Consider the following 22,359-nt stretch of genomic DNA (forward strand, 5'->3'; position numbering starts at 1 on the left):
AATTTCACGATCAAAAAAAATCTCTTAGGACCTCCGAAAAGCAGTTATTGAGGCTCATCAGTCAAGAAAGGTTCCACCAATCCGCTGTCAGTAAAATAGTCTCAGCAGAAAATCACTCTACCCAGGAGCGGTCATTCTACCAAAATCTCTCCAAGAACAAATTGTTAAATCATCCAGGAAGTCACACAGAACTCCAGAGTAACATCCAAGGATCTGCACGTCACTCTCGCCTTGACTAATGCGAGTGTTCATGACTCACCTATCAGACTGAACAAGGATGATGTTCATGGAAGGATAGCCAGGAGGAAATCACTGCTCTCTAAAAAGAACATTGCTTCCAATTTGAAGTTTTCCAAAGAGAACATACATGATCCACAAAACGTCTGGAACAATCTTCTCTGGACAGACGAGTCAAAGGTAGAATATTTTGGCCTCAATGAGGAACGTTTTGTTTGGTGAAAACCAAACACTGGATTTGAACAGAAGAACCTCATCTCAACTGTCAAACATGGTGGTGGGAGTGTGATGGTTGGGGCCCGCTTTGCTGCCTCAGGACCTGGTTGGTTTGCCATCATTAACACAACCATGAATTCTGCATTGTATGAGAAGATTCTAGAGGAGAATGTCATGTCATCTGTCCGTGAGTTGAAACGAACGTGGGTCATGCAGCAAGACAATGATCCTAAACATAAAAGCAGATCTACAAAAGAATGGCCACAGAAGAAGAAATTCTACATCTTAGAATAGTCGAGTCAAAGTCCGGACTTAAACCCCATTGAAATGTTTTGGCAGGACCTGAGCGAGCTGTCCATGCAAGGAAGCTGTCAAATGTTACTGAATTGAAGCAGTTCTGTAAGGAGGAATGGGACAAAATTCCTCAAAACCGATGTGAGAGGCTGACCAGCAGTTACAGGAAATGCTTAGCTGAAGTCATTGCTGCACAAGGGGGTGCCACCAGGTACTAAATCTAAAGGTTCACATACTTTTTCACACATGGATATTGAATGTTGAATCATTTGTGGATAAATAAATATAGAAAAGGTATCATGTTTTAGTTTGATCAGGTTATCTTTATCTATTATTAGGGCTTAAATTAAGATCTAATAACATTTTAGGTTTGAAATGTGTGAAAATTCTAAGGGGTGCACAATTTTTTTCTCGCAACTGTAAATGCAAACAGTATAAGAAAAAGTATTTATCCTCAGTAAGACAAATTGTGCAAACTAAGACAAACTGAAGAAAGTCCATTTGCAACATCATAGTAAGTACAGCTGAACCCCGTTATAACGCGGTCCTTGGGGTCCACGGAATTGGCCTAGCATATGAAAGGTCCTAGGTTCTATTCCTGTATGATAGGGTATAATTGTACGGGCAGAATATAAAGGTCGAAAACTTTCCACTTGAGGCATAGTGGAAGGTTACCTTGAAATATTGTGGTGTTTCTTCCAAATGTGCTCCATCTCATCTTCATTCTCAAGGTTCCGATTCCTCGTTATTTGCCAGCCAAGGTAGATGTAGTCATTGACTTCTTCTAATACTATTCCACTTATTTTGATATTTGCAGACTTTACATATTTGTTGAAGATCACTCTGGTCTGCTGAGATTCATATGGAGGCCAACTTTTCTTACTTGCTTCAGTGAGTTCTCTAATGTATTGCTTGAGATCTTCTGGACTTGTGGCAAAAATAACAATCTCATCTGTAAATTGTAGGTGAATCAAATATGCACCGTTAATTTTGATTCATTTTCTTCCCAATCTAATGTCTTGAACAAACCTTCAAGTGTTGCTGTAAAAAGCTTTAGTGGCATGATATCTCAATGGAATGTTTAAAAGTACTCAAGAACGGAAAACATTTGAACTCAAAATGATAATACACTTTGACACTAAAACAAGAGGATGAAATGCCGATATGGGGGTTTTAACCCACTACCATAATTTTTTGTATTGTTTCTCCCTGCCTCTGTGAATTTTCCAATTAACCCATAATCTACGAATCTTAAAAAGAGTGGATCATATTTGTTACCTAGTGCAATCACCTTTTGTATGACTTGGAAGTGGTCTCTTGTGTTATATCCACTGTGAAATCCTGCTTGTTCTCTAAGCTAGGTGAAGTCCAGGGTCTGTTGCAGCAATTAGTGAGTACAGAAAACCTGACGAAGGTTGGGTTTGCCCCCCCCCCCCCCGAAACGCTGTGGCTGTCTATTATATCTGCACTGAGCATTGAATAAATTGTGGTGAGATATAGCTGAAGGGGTTAAATCCCTTGTTTGAGTCATTTTGTTTATCCTGTTTTTTAAACTGTCCCCATGTATTTCAAGCAAGCTGTAGCAATTTTTGTTAGGTCTAGTTGACATTATCCGCTGTTATTCTTGAGGTTCTTGATATTGATTGTTTTTGTCTTCATTTTAAGCACTTTTCTTCTTTCCATCTTCCCATTCAGATATACTTTGCTGTGAACCAATCAGTAATCACTCCTTGTGTTAAAAAAAACCTGTTAAGGACTGTGCAGTCTTCAATCACATGTTTCTTGTTAGATAGTATATAGTTCATTTAATTATTAATTCCAATGGGTCCACTCAATGTCCATTTTCTATTTGGATTCCTCTTGACAAATGAATTCAGGATGTAGAAGTTTTCACATTCAACAAATTCTCCAATAGTGATCTTGAAAGGTCAATTTTCTTTGTTGTTAAATTGGTTGATTTCATGGTAGAAGTCTTCCACTTCAATATTTATGTAACTTGATGTTGGTGCACACACTTGGATCATTTGAAGTATCACTTTTGTCAACTGAATGACGAATCTGGCTGCCGTTTCCGATGAGCCTTCATACTTAACTTCAAGTTATTTCTGCATCTTTCTTCTTTTGAGCTTAATGAGGCCTTCATATTTTCTTCTTATTTTACTAGAGCAACAATATCCCATGTAATCATTTCAAGTTTGTCTTCCAGTTCTTGCAGTGATGCTTCACTGGAGAGAGTCCGGAAGTAGTAGGTAGCCACATTCAAGTTTGAATGACCGCTTGTGTTTAACCTCTGGAGATTCTTAGCACACTCTGCCTTCTTCTTGAACACTGTCAAACGCAGGGACAATCTAGCCTCTGGAGAATGAGTGCCATTGCTTTTCAGTGTTTTATATTTGGGGGTTGGGCAATACTTGACATACCGGCCTCAATTGCATGTTGACAAGTTCTTTTCCCCCTTTAGCAGGATATACTGTAGTGTTCAAGCTTTCATAGTATGGCTAAATCTACCAGTACAAGTACCACTATACATCTTCTTGAACATCCATCGCCACCTTTCAGTCACGTTGAGGCAGTGAGATAAGGACATATACAAACACAAACACACGGTTAATATATATGCTACAATTTTATGTTTGGCCTATCTAAAGCTACCGTGGAAATGTAGCTGTGATAAAGGACATGAGCAGCCAAGATGCCATCAACCTTTGTTAAGCCAGCTAGAATTGTAACCCAGAAAAAGAAAATCATGCCCCAAATCGTCCATTTGTCATTCTACTCAACGATAATATTCTTAAAGAACCTCTATGTTTGTCATAATCATGTCTTATTTTGGGAAGTGTCACGTACGACACCCTGCTAGCACGCAACCTGCATACGGGACAAGGCTTAATACAGACGCTTGCAAGCGCTCCCACTTTTCACCTTGCAAAGGTCCGTCAAATGGACAATATCTCCACTACAGAATCAAGGATTAATATAAAGCTCACAAACTGTCCCACTATTCACCTTCGCAAAGGTCCCCCAATTTAGTTATATCTCCCCTCAATCCGTCCCAATATACAACCGTCACGAACAGCACACAAGTGAGCATGTGACATATATGCAACCAGTGTTAATACACATGACTACTCTAGCCAGCCCACCTTTCTGCTCCGCAAGGAAACAGTGAGTTAATATTAACCCCATCTCAATTGCAAATCAACTCTATCCACTGCCACCACCTGAGGGTATGCAAATATGATAAAAGATATCAGACTAAAATATTTGCCAGGGCCCCCGGTCCCTGTTTATAATAGGAAAAAACTATGCACTTTAACACACCAAAATCAGTTGTAGCAAAAACGGGTCCAAATCGTAATTATTCTCCCCAGAACTTTGCAATCAATTCACTCAGAGCCCAAAGCATTACTTATTAAATGTGTTAATATATATATATTATATTTTTTTTTGTAATACCTTTTCTGTAATCTAAGCACTGTATATATATATATATATATATATATATATATATATATATATATATATATATATATATATATATATATATATATATATAAATAAATACAGTGCTTAGATTACAGAAAAGGTATTACAAAAAAAAAACCATACAATTACAATACAAGGCAGAACAGCTTCTTAAAATAAAAGTCTAAAAACATAAACAGAGAATCCTATACTTTACCAAATGCTATGGATTTTCCCTAGAGGCCACCGGCACAGAAGAGTAGGTCTCCCGTGCTTTTTTCCAAGCATGCCTCTGGTGAGATCTACTTTTTAAAATCTTTTTTCCCCCGACTTATAAACATTCTTTCCTCCCTTGTAGAGAGGCATTGACTTTCCTCTCTCCAGACCATGTCTATTGAACTTGATTAAAACAATTGACACCTTGAGTGGGCTATCCAGGGTGGACCCCCGTCCCAAGTAAGTCCCTTAGAAGTTCAGAGTAGACCCAAAGAAACAGTCCTGACCTGTTTCAAGCCCAGCATTTAGTATTTTGCTAAAACAAGGGTAGCTCATTAACCCCTCAAGCACCAAATGGATGACCTACATAATATCTCATGATATTATCATGACAGGAAGTAAAATGTTAAATTACATTACATTGGAGTCTGTTCTTTAATTCCTCCACCTATAAATTTGGGTGCTTCAATGTTGTATCCTGTTTACTTGTAGAATTGTGACATACCAAACGCACAAAAGCATTTGACTATTGTTTTTACAATTCATTTAAAATATCTATTATTCCAACAATATAAATAGTAAAAATGAGAAAAAAATATGTGGAGATGCTGACATGGTAAACAGGATGACAAACATAGATATAGAAAATGTTTGTCGGTGATACAGACATTAAAGAAAAAAAAGTACATATTTATTGAACTTTATTCCAATTTAAATGATGTTGCATTGATATTGGCCGTTACCAGAAAGAATAAGTATGCTGCAATAAAAAAAGCAAGAAAATTGTGTTCTGTCAACAATTACAATATATTAATTCCATGTATTCATTTATTAGAAACACTGATTGCAACTGCCTGTGCAGTATGTTGTGTGTGTGTTGGTATTATGTATATTGTATTTATATAGTGTCGACAGTGTAAGCAGCGCTTTACAAAATGACCATAGAAGCAGGGCTACCACCTCTCCCGGTTCGGGCACTTACCTCTGTGCTACGGGTTGCCGTCGTCAATCTCCGGGTTGCCGTGACGTCTCCGGCATTCTCCTGCAATTTCCCCCTCCAACTGCAGTGAACATGGCTGCGTGGCGTCAAATTACGGATACGCAGCCATGGTAACCAGACACTACGTAATGTCATGACGCTACGTGGCATCACATTGCCACGTAGCGTAATGACGTCACGTAGCGTCCAGTTGCCATGACAACACAGCGTCAAATGATGCCGCACAGCCATGTTCACTGCAGTTGGAGGAGAAAATTGCAACAGGATGCCGGGAGAGCCGCCGCCGCCGCCGCACCACCACGCCACACAAAGTAAGGGATTTTTTTTCCCTCCGGGTTGGCCTCCAATAGAAGGTGGCAACCCTGCGTACAAGGAAAATAAAATATGAACTATGGGGATAATGATAGACAACAAGCAAATGAGGCAAAGGGAGACCAGGCCCTGAGGAGCTTACAATATTAAATGGTGTCATGGGAAACAGACACAGTATGAGTAAAATGTTATAATTAAAACAGCAAGTCATGGAGGTCAAGTGCATCTGGAGTCAGTAGTGTAGGCATCAATAATTGCAAGAGACGTTTCTCTTAATAGGGACATTTTTAGCTGGCTTTAAAAATGGAAAGAGAGGGTGCTTGATGATTTTTTGAGTGGGAGAGATTCATAGGTAGAGGGAGATGGGGGGGAAAGGTTGCAGACATGAGAGAGGTAAAAGATGCAAAGCTAAGACAAAGCTAAGACATCATTGGAGGTGCAAAGGAGTGTGCAACCTTAAAGGAAAGGATGCAAAATGTGTAGTTTATACCGAGGAAGCTAGCAGATCAGAAGTATATACAGGGACAGAGGAAGAGGTGTATATTTGCAATGTTGTGGAGGAAGAAAAAGCATGATTTAACAACGGCATTTATATGAAGGGAGCAAGAGAGGGTGGAGTGGAATGTAACCCAAGGCAACGTATTTGCGAGACTGGGTGGATAGTATTGCTAATGTAGTGTCACTAATTACTAATCTAATCATAATGTATTTTTGTACATCATGAACAGGATATAGAGTGCTGCACACAACTTTCTAAGCACAATAAATCCCATCTACAATGTAATTAATTAACATTTTAATTTTTGGAGGTTGGAAAATGAATAAATCACATTATAAAATACATCAACTCCAACATCAGGAAGTTTTTGTTCTACTTTATGTATCTCTGAAGATCGATTGGTCATTGTGTTCAGATAAATTATGAAGAAATTAATATTATAAGTGATGCTTGCAAAGCATTTTTTTTTGATGGTGAAATGCCTACTGTCCATCTTGATACACATGCTTTGTACTATACTTGAGAAAGAAGTTCTTATACCAAATACCTCATGTGAACCAGTACCTTTCAAAATATCCTGCAATAATATTCACTGCACGCAGATCACATATTTGATGTGTGGTGGTAAAATCTGTGTTCAAAGTAGAAAATACTAGCTGGCATTGTGTGGCATTGTACAGCTAATTGAAAAGGGCAGTGGTATAGAGAGCATGATGAAATTTCATGTACAAAACAACCGTTTATCATTCAAAGACTGTGCCTTAGAATAACATGTGCTACTTAAACCTACTGTACAGTTCAACGTGCCCACATAAGACAGCAAAATCACTATTCCCCCTTCATTAGTGCCACAACCAATTTAAGCATCTTCTTTACCTTTCTGTTACGGGAGGTGGAGGTGGGGGGGGGGGGGGGGGGGGTAGGGGGTAGGTGGAGAAAGGATGTAACATGTACTTTATTATTGAGGTATAATGAACTTGTCTGTAATCCCTACATTATGAAAATAGAAGTTGCTGAGGACATTACAAATCTTTGGAAAAACAGAGCTCTATTTGCTGCAAATGACAATAAATGTGGCCTCGCTGACGTGAACCCATGAAAAAAAAAAGGCCAAGGTCTGGCAACACGAACCAGAACAGTTAGGTTTCCAAGTGACAAGACAAAGGGGCTTCTCAGACAAAGCAACAGAAAGTCCGTACTTTTGAACAAAATCCCACATATTTAGCAAAAAATAAATAAATATATATATATAATAAAAAGGAGGTAGAACTAGGTTTCTAGACTCCCAATTACTCTCTGAAATTTGGCATTCAGCTGTTAGGAAATTGTTTATCTGAATGAGCCATATAATGGAAATATAATGAGACCTGTAGGCAGTAGCCAGCACATAAATTCAGATCCCACTGAAATGCACTGCCACTTTAAATACAACACGCAGACGCGCAGAACATCTAATGAGAATTGTCATTTGGGGCTATTTTATTAGGTAGCTCTCTAGAGGATAAAGACTGGAGTTTCAGTAGCAGGGCTTCAGCGCTTGATTCAATAAATCAATTAATATTACAGGCGGGTAAAAGGCTGACGTCAGCTGCATAAAGCAATTGCTGGCGTTTCTCAATCTGCTTATCCACTCCTCTGTCAGGCTGTCTGAATGCTCTGGCAATGGACATAGAAACCCCCAACAAAGCGTAAGATAACTTCCACCACCTCCAAAGTATTCGTTAGGCTGAACATGTATATCACAAATTAAAAACTGGCTAATCCTTTTTTTCCTCCTCGTTGACATCCCCTCAGTGATTTATAAGTGTGTATACTGTATGTGTTAGTAAAGAGGAGCCTGAAAATCAAGCAATCCATGGAAAGGTCATTCTGAGCCGTCTGAAATGGATTTTAGAGTGAAGTTTCTTTTAATCAGATCCTCGGAGATTGAAAGACCTTCCCAGTCAGAAAAGGGGAATGAAACCGGTCCCTGGTGCTTAACAGCTTGGCAGAACGCCAAAAGCTCAACAAAGCGGACTGTGAAGAAAAATATATTCTTGCATACTAATACGTTTAATTAAAAGCAATGAAACTAGGCATGCTTACGGGTACACTATGTTGACACATATCAGACTACATAAAAAAAAAAAACTAGAAAAAAAAAGTTCGTACATTGTCACGGTCTAGGTGTAAAATAATTACATGGATATTCAAGTCAAAATGATTATTTTAAATAGGTGACAGACCATTTTACAATGCAAATAGAGATACCATGGAGATATGATGATATACACCAGGGCTGCACAACACGCGGCCCGCGGCCTGGCCTCTCTGTGCGGCCCTCGATGAGATTTAAAAAAAAAAAAAAAAACTTTGAAAATAAAATGGCGCCGATTCCCAGCGGTCCCGGCGCGCCTGCGCGAGGCCCGCTCCGGCCCCCCCCCCCTTCCCTGCTCCCAACGTGGGGTGGAAGGGCAAGCAACTCTCAGCTCCTCTGCAGGCCCGATTCCCCCCCCCCCCTGCTCCCAACGTGGGGCGGAAGGGGAAGCAACATGCAGCTCCTCTGCGGGCCCGCTCCCCCCGCCTGCGACGGCCCCCTTTCTTCCCCCCTCCTCTCCCTCCCCACTCCTCTCCTTCCCTACTCCACTCCTTTTATGGGGGATGCTGCCGACTTGGGGTGGGGGATGCTGCTGACTTGGGGTGGGGGATGCTGCCGACTTGGGGTGGGGGATGCTGCCGACTTGGGGTGGGAGGATGCTGACTTGGGGTGGGGGGATGCTGACTTGGGGTGGGGGGATGCTGACTTGGCGGGGGGGGATGCTGACTAGGGGGGGATATGCTGGTTGCTGACTTGGGGGTGGGATGCTGACATGGAATGGGCTGGGGCGGTCCTCTCTGTGCGGCCCTCGATGAGATTTAAAAAAAAAAAAAAACTTTGAAAAAAAAATGGCGCCGATTCGGCTGGGGGGCTGCCGATATGGGTTGTGGGGCCTGCTGTTATTGGTTGTGGTGCCTGCCGATATGGGTTGTGGGGCAGGGGGGGGAGAGTGATGGGAGGTGCAGCGGGGGAGAGTGATGGGAGGTGCAGCGGGGGAGAGTGATGGGAGGTGCAGGGGGGAGAGTGATGGGAGATGCAGGGGGGGGAGAGTGATGGGAGGTGCAGGATGATGATGAGGTGCTGGAGGAGAGACGATGATGATGATGATGATGATTTTACCCGTGCGGCCCAATTTTTTTTACCTTGGAGCAGTTCGGCCCTCCGCACTTTACGAGTTGTGCAGGCCTGATATACACTCTAAAGCAGCAAGCCCCCTCCCCTTTTGTTTAGTACAGGATTGGACCCGGGAGCCCTCTACAGTTAAACTGCTTGATATTCAGCTCTAAGGACTCCCCAGTTCTTAAGATACTTACTGGGGAAGTTATCAGTATTACTTCCTGGATTTAAATGGCTGTCCAGTTGCTTTGTCTGCTATTTTTTGTTCCTCTGGAGGGAGAATTAAACCTCCACCAGTAAGTATCTCGAGAACCACAGGGACCCCAGAATGGAAAATAATGTCGTTCAGCTCCAGAGCACTATATTTGCTATAACACTATCTGATAGTAAATGAGTGCAGTGTAGAAAAAAAGGCTGACATGAGTAAGTACGTTTATTGTGATGCAAAAGCTTACTAACCTTTGTTAGGTAGTCCGAAAAACAATTGTCCGTCAACCTTTACTTTTTCAATTAAGGAACATAGCAGTACATTTGCTTTATAATATAACTTTGATATGCCGTGTTTCTTATTTTAAAGGTAGGCTTTAAAAAGATAAAACTGTTGGAAACATGTAAAGTATGTGCACAACAGAGGAGCTAAACCAGGGGTAGGCAACCTATTTTTCAATGTAGCCACAGGTTTGGCGAATGGGAAGTGAAAATAGCCACACCATGTAAAAATTGAGGTATTATGTTACGCATGTGAAAATGTCATTCTATTTCAGAAAACATTCTGGGAGACGTATGGGGATTGAGCGCCCTCCCAGCATTTTTTAGGAAACGGAATATGAAATGGTGCAAATTCGTGCATACGTGGAGTGAAATGTACAAACAAATGACACAACGATCAGATAATTTATAAATAACATACCAGCAGTCATACAGGGCGAGCTATACTGATTTTAATGCTTCTCTCCCACTACTTCAAAAATTGTTGAATCCCCCCTCATCCTCATGCCACCACCACTAACCTCCTCGTCCCCTCACCCCCCTCATCATCATCATCTCATTTCCCCCCTCCCTCATCATCATATCAGGGCAGGGTAGCATTGGCATCTTAAGAGTGATGCATTTAAAGTGATAAATTTAAGTGAAAATATATAGTTAGACTATAGTTTGACTAGAGGTGACTGGGGACTGGACCTACTGCAAACTCTTCTACACAAGGCAACAAACGGTGAGCTACCGTGACCACACTATGACCCTATGCTTGTTAGCCTGCACAATTTAACACCCCACCCCTTTACAACTTATTTCACTGCAGCCTCTCCCAACACTGACTGCACACAACTACCCCCCCCTCAACCACTCAGCCCACTGCAAACCCTTCTTGGTTGCTGGCATCTACCGCCCCCCTTAAGCCCCTCTACAGTCCCTGACTGATATCACCCAGTTTCTTGGCTCCATTTCCTCTCTGAATAAGAAGAGTGAGCTGCTAGTTCATGGGGATTTCAACTACAATTGGCTCGACCCTAAAAAAGACAAAATCCAGATACAAATCAAGTCGCTTAGCCTATTGCAACTCATTTCCCAACCCACACAGACAAACCTGAAATTGCATTCCTTGCTAGACTGGATTCTCTCCTCAAATCCCAGCAGAATCCAATCCTCAGGCATCCTTCTTAACATTTTCAGTGACAATGCAATAGTGTACTGTTTAAGGAAAATTAAACCATCCCAATCAAGCCCTAAAGTTCTCATCACTAGAACATTTAGAAACTTTAAAGCACAACAGTTTCTGGCTGACCTTACCAACTGCCCTTGGCACAGAATCGATTTAATTCCCGACCCTGATTCTGCGCTCGATTATTTCCAATCCGAGTTCTTAAAACTCTGTGATACCCATGTTCCACTATGCAGAATAAGAGTACGGGGTGCCCACCTTCCGTGGGTTACAACTGACTTTATAGCAGTCTACCAGTTAGGGAAGCCTTGTGGAAAAGCTACAAAGTAACTGGCACTACCAAGGATCTCAATCACTACAGATGCCTGCGAAACATGTGCACAAGGCAAACAAGATATGCAAAAGCACAATATTACTCTGACAATCTCCTCCAGAATACATCAAACCCAGCTAACTTCTGGAAGGTTATCAACAACATATTCCAGCCTTCTAACACCATCAACAACCAAGTAATATCACTAAGGGGAATATTACTCTGACAAACCCCACTGACATTACAAATGCATTCAATGATTACTTTGTGGGTGTGCTACTAACTTACTAGCGAAACGCAACCCAAACCACAAACATGAAACTCATCCTGGGAGTACCCATATAGCCCCACCCCACCCAACACTGACCACAATTTTCAATTTGGCCCAGTATCCGAAGAGGAGATTACACAAACGCTCCTCAAATTGAAACTAAGCAGCCAATGTGGACCTGATTTACTACAATCTAAGTTCCTAAGACTTGGTGCCCCAGTCATTGCCAAACCAATTGCTTCCATAGTCAACTCTATTCTGTCTGCAGGCCATATCCCCAAAACCTGGAAAACTGCCAGAGTTGTCCCAATCTTCAAAAGTGGGGACAAAAACACTGTCTCAAACTACAGGCCAATCTCTCCTCTCCCAATACTATCCAAAGTCATGGAAAAATTTGTTCACTCCCAATTAAGGGATTTCTATACCAAGACAAATTTCCCTAGCCAATTCCTATCTGGCTTTCGCCCCAAACACTCCACCGTAACTACCATGCTAAAAGTTTGCAATGAAATTCAGTGCGGAATGGAACGGGGACAACTCACTGGTGCAATATTCCTAGATTTTGCAAAGGCTTTTGATACGGTTGATCATGCTATCTTGCTTAACAAACTCAAGTGCTCTGGAATAGGGAAGCATGCTTTAAACTGGTTTCAGTCCTACCTATCTAGTAGATCCCAACATGTGTCCATCTCAGGCTCTAACTCCAACCCCTTGGATATCACCTGTGGTGTCCCGCAAGGCTCTGTTCTAGCGCCCCTACTCTTCTTAGTGTTCATCACTGATCTTCCCACAGCTTGTAAGGAAGCTTCAATACACATGTATGCAGATGACACAATCCTATATGCACAAAACCATATCCTCTCCGACCTTGAACACATACTTCAGTCTGACTTTTTGTGAGGATTCGCCGTGCTGGTACATCTCTCCCCTTAACCCATACTTCCCTCTCTGATCTCCGTGGTACCCAAACCAAGCAACCCAGAGGTGGTACCCATGGGCAGCCAGCGGGTACTGCATGGAACCTGTCGGCCTCTTCTCTCTGGGCACAGGGGGTGCTCCTGTTCCTCGGGACCTGATGCGTGCGCAGTCTCCTCGTCTGGCTTCAATCTCCACCCCTCGGTCCTGCCCCCGCTCTGATGTGGGACCTGCACAGCGTGGCTATGCTCCACGATCCTCCTCCATTCTGGGGGGTCCCGCCTCTGCCCCCATACTGGCGTGGGTGTGGTGACGTGCAAAGACGGCGCGCGACTGGGTCGCCTATGTGATGCACGGGTTGCGCGCGACACGTGTGCGCGATCTGATGCGATCGCAATTGGCTGTTCAATAGGACACACCTGCGCGATCCAGCAGCCTATCCTGAAACGCAGCTCCAGTTCCTGATGGCCTCCCATAGGTGGGAGGGCCCTTAAATATGCTCCTGGAACTCTCAATCATTGCCGAGCATAACTCCTGTTAGTGTGACGCTGAACCTTATCTCCTGGAATCTGTCTGCTTGATCTTGCTGCCTGACCGTACCTGGATATCTACCTGTGACTCTCTCCTGCACTGACCTTGGCTTGGATACGACTACTCTTCTCTCTCCTAGTCTGACCCTGGCTTTGGAATACTACAACGCTGCTCTCTCCTGCACTGACCCTGGCTCTGGCATTAGGACTACTCTACCCTCTCCAATCCTGACTCCGGCTACGTACCCCAACGATCCGCTACTCTACACTCCTTGACACTGCAAGTTCCTTGTTTATCCTGATCCAGCCTGCACGAAAATCCTACACTCTAGACACGCCCTCGCGGTTGTGTTCTGCGTTCTATCAAATTCCCTACCTCAGCCGGTCGTGCCTCGTTTGTGGTGAGCTAAGCGTTACACTTTTTGAGACTCGAAAACTTGATTTCCCAAAACAAACTGTTTTTAAACACTACACACAGATACCCAGTAAGCTCATGTAAGCCCCAAAAGTTACCACAAAATATATATATATATATATGTATATAAATGACAAAAAGCAGTGCTACTGGGCATGGCAATATATACTCCAAACAAACAGTTTGCAAAGTGGCAAAAATACACAGTGAAATACCTATATATCTCTTAAATAAAAGGGTCATTTAGTTTAACACGTTGGCCAAAGATTGTAAGCCTGTGAGCCACTCCAAGGCATGACCATAATTCACTGGTCCTAACACTGATTAAAATTCTTAATAACCTGTACAATACTAGGAAGAATGATCATAATTGATCTGTCATAATCAGCTGCATGGTTCTAAATCTGATTGAAATTCTTATTTACCTGGACAATACCAGGAAGAATACTCTGTATTATCAGTGTTAGGACCTGTGAATTATGGTAACCATAATTTGTAACCATGTATTCTTTGTCATCTTAACTCTATGCCCAGGACATACTTGAAAACGAGAGGTAACTCTCAATGTATTACTTCCTGGTAAAACATTTTTATAAATAAATAAATATCATCTCATTCCCCCCCACCCCCTCATCATCATCTCATTTCCCCCCCTCATCATCATCATCTCCTGACCTCATCTTTAAAAATGAAAATAATCATATAAAAATGCATTCTTTAGTAGCAACATAAAATGTCAGATTATATATATTTTCAGTTGTAATCATCGTGTCCCACCTCCTCCCTTATTAATATTTAAAAGACATTTCTTTCTATTTTATAGAAAAACATTCTGTCTAAATCAGAGCATGCCAACATGCCAGATTTAATAACATTATGACCACTGAAGTCATATAAACAATACTTAACTTATAACACTTTCAATCAAGCAAAAAAAAAAAAAATCTTCTTAGCTTCCGACAAATGATTACAGGTTTCATAATTTCTATCTTGGTTAAATAGACTTTTCCCCTTCATTCACCATTTATTCAATGTATTTGAAGGTCTTAACATCAATGTTATTGATCTTTTTAAGCCTCAAACTGAAAAACTCAATATATGTTTTTATTATTAACAAACTACTGTGACAGAGCTGAGTAGATAATTGCAGTATATAGTATATTATGGCTTGTTGGACATGGCATGTTAAAAGAAGAAATGAGAATCTTGACATTTATTGGCAAAATGTAGCCAATTCACCTTCAGTGAACTTTATTTGCTTCTTGTCAAAATGACAGTCTCATCTATTTAATTATTTTATTTTCTATACGTGAGAAACAGGTGGCTTTTAGCTTTTAAACCAAATCTGGATTTTGTCTGAAAAAGTGACTTGAAAGGATTGATGTTCAAGGGATACCAAACGTCCATTTCTTATTGGCAAAGCACATTGCACAACCCAAAATATTCCTATTAACGGTCACTGACTTATTATCCCTTGAATTCTTTCAAACTCTGAAATTGGATCCAATTTACTTCTACCTTCTACTAAATGTTATCCCTTGTCTGTTAAATTATAAAATATGCCTAACCATTGTAAATCAGAAACCTGTGCTACTGCTTTTTCTTATACACACACTTATTTGAAACTTGGGGTCCCCCATAGCTGAATCACAAAATTTAGTTTTGTAAATTCCCTTACAAGAATTATTGATAGGGAGAAAACAATATAGCTAAAAGAGTCAGTCCCATTCCGGTGGCCAAAAGAAAACCATCCCATCCCATTTGAGATGATATTGCAGCTTCCATTTGGGTGACTGTGCAGCCATTTTTTATTTTCCTTGCAAGGACTGACAAAAGTCAGGGGGAGAAGCGCTGCTTTGAAATGAAAAAAGGATACAAACAGTTTAAAGAGACTACAGTATTTAAGTCCCTCTGCTTTCAGGAAGGCCTGTAATGCTCTGGTGAAAGGTTTGCTGGCTTTTGTAAGCCCAGCTTGTTGAAGTAGGAACAATTAAAAAAAAAGTGACCAAAGTACTGTATTTCATAAAGCCTAATAAAAAAAAGTGAACCAGACACGTAAAAATGTACATAGATATTACAATAATGTAGCAGCTTAACTTAATTGGTAAACTTCCTATTATATAGTAGAGGCAACGTTTATTCTAACATTTGCTGTAAACTAGCCGGGTTACATTCTGGGTATGTGCTGGGTATGTTCTGGGCTAGTTTGAGGCACGTTTAAGGCATTTCTGCATTGACTACCGACCCATAGGATTAACACAGCAGGGATCCCTGGCAGTCCAATTCAGTTTGAATGGGACTGCCAGGGACCCCCGCTGTTAATCTGATAGGCCATTAATCAATGCAGAAATGCTGGGGCTAGTTTAAGGAAAGTTTAAGGCATGTATTCAGAATGTACCTGGGTGTTTCCTGGGTCTTTTGGGGAATTGCCACTGTTTTTTGTTAGAATAAGAGTTGCCTCTACTGTATACAGAATAACAAAATAAGATTTTTTTTCTCCCAACCTAGAGTTTTGTCCAAAATCTACTTTAGGTATAATCTTAATTAACTGGTGCACATCAGATAGCATCCTTATAATGATTCACAAAATAGGGTAGATGCGGAGCACAGCTGTGAAAATAGGGCTGGATGCTGGTACTAGTAAAAAATATTTATTTAATATGCATAATAGCAAAAAATAGACAGCAGGGTCCTCTGATGCGTTTCTCGCGTGGTAGTAACTCCTTGATAAAGTGCAACACGCACGAAACATGTAGGAGGTCTCTACTCCTCCGTTTTTTAATTAACGAATAAAGATTGAATTTTTAAACACATTTTTCTGACCCACTCTCTTGGCTGTGCTCTACACTTCTTTGGATGCGGATCTTGACTCTATACCAGAGGCAGCACGCTTCATGACAAGCACAGGATGGGGGCACTCCAGAGATGCGAGTAGAAATCTTCATTCAACATTGCATTATCTGTGTGGTTTAATACAGATAAAGGGATCTTCCCAATGATGCTCTGAGAAGTGGGGTTTTACCCTCTTACTCTGTCCCTTCAGGGGTTATTGGCCCCTTTAAGAATTTCATACCACTTGACAACTGTTTCAAGACTACTCTAACCCCTTAATAAGTGCTGTGGATTAATTCTGATGACTATAAGCATATGTAATATTCGGATCTGGCGCTAGAGCGCATGTACCACATAAAACCTTCTTATATGGTAATTCAGTTAGTCTTCTCTCAAGAAGAGATTCCTATTGGATTTATGCACTCGCACATTAACGCCAATGGGCTTGAATGTCGAGTTTGATCTCAACGCCTTCTTGGGAGAAGACTGACATTCTATACATTTGATGTGACTGCTTTTTGCTTGAAGGTGGAGTTTATTTCTGCCGTTTGATTCTGCCTCCCCCTTTTTCTCTATTTTTCCAAATGTACCCTTAGAAGAGTGGTGTGGCACTATATAAATTAGGAAAAATATTCCCTTTATCTGCTTATGCAGTCCAGTGTCTAGAAGTGTGCTATATTGCAATTATCTTGGCATTCTATCCACCATTGTCTGGTTTCCATATATAAATTAGATCATTTGCATCTGTCTGCTTTCGACAAACAGATAATTGCAATGAATCTTCTATTGTTTGGGGATTTCTCATGAATAACTAACCAAAAGAGATGATGTAGCTCCACTTATTGATCTATTTCTATATCTCTATAATATTAGGGTTTATGAGTGTATCTAGTTTCAACACAATTATGGATTATTGAATGTGTCATATCAATGAATGTTAGTTAAAATGTTTCCTTTATATCATTTTTATGTTATCTGTATGTTTTATTTAGTTTGTAGAAGCATCGTGAATATGCAAATATATTATTGAGAGCACTATTAGCCATTGCGCATGTGCAGAGAGCAAATACAGGTGTATCAAATAAATCACAATCCAGGACTATTTAAAAATGGACACTGCTCAACATTACTACTATACCCCTGACGAAGAGAGACTGCCTCTCGAAACGCGTAGGGTTAATCATAATACTTCTGCAGCAGCCCGTGTCTCAATAGCGCATCATAATAGAGACCGCAGACTGAAGGCAGTGACCTGGTGCATACCGGAACCGGCATTCTGTTAACATCATGCGAGAGTTGTGAACCAGGTGGGAGCGGAGCACTCCAATACCAAAAAACATTTGGCGCATTCCGACGTGAGTGACATCCAACGCTGGGGATTAACGGAGGTGTATGCCGCAGTCTGGGGGGCGTTGAGATATCCTTTCCGACATCCTGTCAGGGCTGTGGATCAGATAGGAGAGAGAGAGCAGCAGAGGACTCCCATTTAAGAACAGACTCGGTGCAGCCTGGCTTGAAAGACGTCAAACACCGGTACCATTGGCGGACCGAGGGGGAGCCCAGCAACAGCAACCCACTGACAGCAGATTTGCCACGAGTGAGAGGGGATACTCTCTGGCAATATTCCCTGCCTGCTAACATCTTCTGTCTAGTAAGTAGGGCATTCACCTAGTCTAGCAGAGTATTATTGGATTCCTGTATGGACTTAGTTTCCATTTGTTTTGTATATTTTGTAATAAATGTGTTTTTTATCAGTATTCATCACCTCTTTTGTCTTTGAGGCTTCTACTTCGTTTAATTTAATTTATTTATTCTTGTTTGGTTGTGTCTGATATGTGTTACATTTACATATAATATTATGCTATGTGTGTCTTTTCTTTCATTACATGCACTTGATATACAGTATCACTACAACAATCATCGCTGGAAACCACAAGGGCATTTATCGTGTGGTACATCACCAAATGGTTGTATATATTCCACTTTTTTTCTCTTAAAATTATATTGTATTTCCAGTATTAAGAGTGTCGAATAAGGCGCCAAATTTATCTTTTTCCTATATAGTTTTACGTTTTGCAGACACAGTCCCTGCCCCATGGAGCTTACAATCTATGTTTTTGGTGCCTGAGGCACAGGGAGATAAAGTGACTTGCCCAAGGTCACATGGAGTCGATAGAATCCTTATAACGATGCACAGCATTCTTAAACTTATGCACAGCAGATAGAATCCTTATAACGATGCACAGCATTCTTAAACTTATGCACAGTAAATAGCATCCTTATATTGATGCACCGCAGATAGCATCCTTATATTGATGCACAGCAGATAGCAGCCTTATATTGATGCACAGCAGATAGCATCCTTATATTGATGCACAGCAGATAGCAGCCTTATATTGATGCACAGCAGATAGCAGCCTTATATTGATGCACAGCAGATAACATCCTTATATTGATGCACAGCAGATAGCATCCTTATATTGATGCACAGCAGATAGCATCCTTATATTGATGCACAGCAGATAGCATCCTTATATTGATGCACAGCAGATAGCATCCTTATATTGATGCACAGCAGATAGCATCCTTATATTGATGCACAGCAGATAGCATCCTTATATTGATGCACAGCAGATAGCAGCCTTATATTGATGCACAGCAGATAGCATCCTTATATTGATGCACAGCAGATAGCATCCTTATATTGATGCACAGCAGATAGCATCCTTATACTCATGTTTATGATTCATTTGCAATTTCATGCATTAAACTGTATTTTCTAAATAAAAACAAATGTAAAACCTAATTGTCATGCTGAACAGTTTAAGTATAAATACCTAGCCGGCAAAATTGGAAGTGAACTTTGAAGTCTAATTAGAAATAAACTATGATGGTCATCAACCATCAAGTACATTGTAAAATGGCTCTTTTCATGGAATCAATGTCAGTCATGATGCGATCCGCAGAAAAGAAAATTTCAATAATTCATTTGTTGCCATTAGAAACTGGGTATTAGAACTAAAACCAGTGGGAGCAACATTTATGTAGGCAATGCAGTATTAGTCTTCATGTCGAATACTCTCAGTTCTGATGTGGCATCAACATTGATACATAGTATATACTGTAAGTGGGTTTTCATGTACTGTACGAGAACCGCTGCTTTAAAAATAAAAAAAGAATACAAACAGTTTAAAGAGACTGTAAGTCCCTCTGCTGTCACACTGGCCTGTAATGCTCTGGGGAAGGGTTGGCTGGCTTTTGTATTGTTGTTAAATGTCGAATACTCTCTAAAGTACTGATGTGGCATCAACATTGCTGCATACAGTATAAGTGGGTTTTCATGTACTGTACGAAACGTGAACAGTTTCCTACATTTTACTCTGTGAAACCGACACACAATCAATATCTTTCAAAGTCTTAAGGTGTACTGTACATGAGGCTTGAATTATTTTTTTTTGTTTAAAAACCACCTACAGTATCAGTCCAAAGGAAGTCAAATCACTGCTAGGTATCCAAAGAACACCTTCTTCTTTTTTTACTGCTCTCAAATAGCTCCTTCAGTCAGTTCATGCTATTATATTAATAAAACATGATGTTCCAATATCTCACCGCAGTACACAATTACCTACCTATTTTCTGAACAATCATTTGTACACTAATTACAATGCAACATATTCATTAATATTCTTCTCTGCAAAACTTGAGTGAATATTTGACATCCAAATACCAGTCCTTTAAAATACCTATTTGACTCTTCTGCTCTTCAAGGGTCCAGCAAATGAACCTTAGTTTTTATCACTGTTTCTATTAAATAAAAAAAGGCATAATCTTACCAGCCTGTCATATTAAAGTCCCTGAAGAGCATCATCTTCCCCAGTTCCTTGCGTTGCACCCTCCTTGGAAATTCTAAATGTGTAAACTCATTTCCTAGCAGGTGTGGCTGCAGAAAAGCCTAATGGAAAAAAGGTAACAAAATGTGGTTACAATAACAGTCATGTTTATGCAAAGAACAAAGACAAATCTGGGTATAACAAACGGTTGTGACATCTGGTTCAAATTTGTATTATCATTTGTAAAAAAAGGTTAACGTTGTGGCACAAGTGGAATTGTTTAAAAACAGAAAGTGTTTCTGTAGAATCTAAAAACAATTGCTTTGTCAATGAAGAGCATGTGTTGTTTAAGTAATAATCCCCGAAGAACGGGGCATTACTGGCCAATAATGCCCTGGCTGGAAGAGTTGAAGGCCCTAGGCAAATGCCCTGTTCTGAGGGGATTATTACTATTGTAGACTAAATCTAGGTTTTTTTTCATAAATGATAGACACTTTTGTTTAGTTATATAGATTTTTTTTTATTAAAATAAAATGGTAAATACATTAAAGCACCTCTATATATGCTTACACTGCAGCTATCTATATCCACACACTGCTGCCCCCTCTGTGTACACACACACACACACACACACCACATTTACACACACACTGCAGCTACACACACACAAACTGCAGCTCTATACACACACACACACACACACACACACACACACACACACACACACACACACACACACACACACACACACTAAGTAGACAGAAACTGCAGCTACAAACACACTGCAGACAGCCACTTACTTTGCAGCTACACAAACATACTCTCCCTCCTCAACTCAAAATGAAGCTGTGTTCACGGAGGGAGGGGGAGGAGTCACTGCCTGCTGCTGCTTCCTGGCCAATCCCCTGCCCTGTCTGAGAGCTGTTCCTGCATCCTGACCAATCCCCTGCCCTGTCTCAGAGCTGTTCTGACAAAAGGAAAAGCTGATTGGCTGGAAAAATACATTGAAGCTGCCAAAAATTCCGGATTGGATAATGCCCGGAATTTTAACCAATCAGAGAGCAGGGATTTCAAGAATGCCCGGAATATTACAGCTTTAGCCTATAATTTCCTTTAACCATCACTGAAGGCAATACATCAGTAATAATAATGATGAGTTAAGATTGTTCTCATTTAGCTGTGATAGCGTAAATTATCATTTAGATAAATAGCGATCTTTACCCAAAGAGCTTTGATCTTAGATTTTTACATTTGGGGCACAATAAGGTACAGATGTATTAAGACTCACTGTTTTCGGTGCCGCGCTAAACCAAGCATACTGTAAATCATTAAATAATTTATTTGCGTGTGGCGGCACCGCAGCTGCTGTAGTACTCTGAATGAATGATAGGTGGTGCTAATGTGTATTTAATCTAAATGCAACGTAACCCACCCCTTATTACCATACACTGTTTCAATGTAAAAAAAAACTTAAGATGACTAAGGTTTATTTTGAAAGTATGACATTTTTATTAGAATAAATTAGCGGTTACAGATAAATAACAAAGACTTTGTGAAATAATTAAATCTTCATACAGTAATACAATCTTCTTCAACCAACATCTTCTTCTTGCTTTTTCTTGTACAGTTTAACCTGTAAAATAATCGAGAGAAAAAAAACTGTGCTGCTGTAAACTGTATGGAACGCATACGTAGTTAATTTGTGTGCATGCATTTTGTATATAAACTGTATGGAACGCATACATTATGCATATGTGTTTCATTTGTGCACATGCATAGTACAGGTATTGCCAATTGAAAAGAACACATACATTACCTTAGTTATCCATTATCACTGTGTGCAGTTTCTACACTAACAAGGTGTTGACATTGATCAGCCTGCCAAATCTGCAAAAATGGATGAAAATAAAGATTAAACAAAGACAAAAAATAAAATGATATCTTCTGCTTGTCTCTTGTACAGTTTTGCCTGTAAAATAATTGTGAGATTGTTATTTATTAATAACAGAGGAGAAATAGATGCATGAATTACACTGTGCTCCTGTGTCTTTGCATGTTCAATGTAAACCGAGTAAGTACAATAATATATACACTTTTGCCTCTAATATTTTTCTACAGTATGCCTAGTCATCTGTACTCTATTCAACTTCCTAATTTT

General features: G+C 40.3%; 1 protein-coding gene across 3 annotated transcripts in view; it reads right to left on the minus strand.

Moving 5' to 3' along the window:
* The window catches only part of PPM1H (protein phosphatase, Mg2+/Mn2+ dependent 1H), a 271,895-nt gene that overhangs the window by 48,179 nt on the left and 201,357 nt on the right, over window positions 1–22,359 (minus strand). For all 3 annotated transcript variants that reach the window (XM_075600520.1, XM_075600522.1, XM_075600523.1), the window contains one exon: window positions 20,205–20,323. In XM_075600520.1, coding sequence (XP_075456635.1) covers window positions 20,205–20,323 — 119 coding nt within the window. The remainder of the gene's footprint in view (window positions 1–20,204; window positions 20,324–22,359) is intronic.

Source organism: Ascaphus truei, chromosome 5 (assembly GCF_040206685.1).
Source record: "Ascaphus truei isolate aAscTru1 chromosome 5, aAscTru1.hap1, whole genome shotgun sequence".
Classification (NCBI taxonomy): Eukaryota; Metazoa; Chordata; class Amphibia; order Anura; family Ascaphidae; genus Ascaphus; species Ascaphus truei.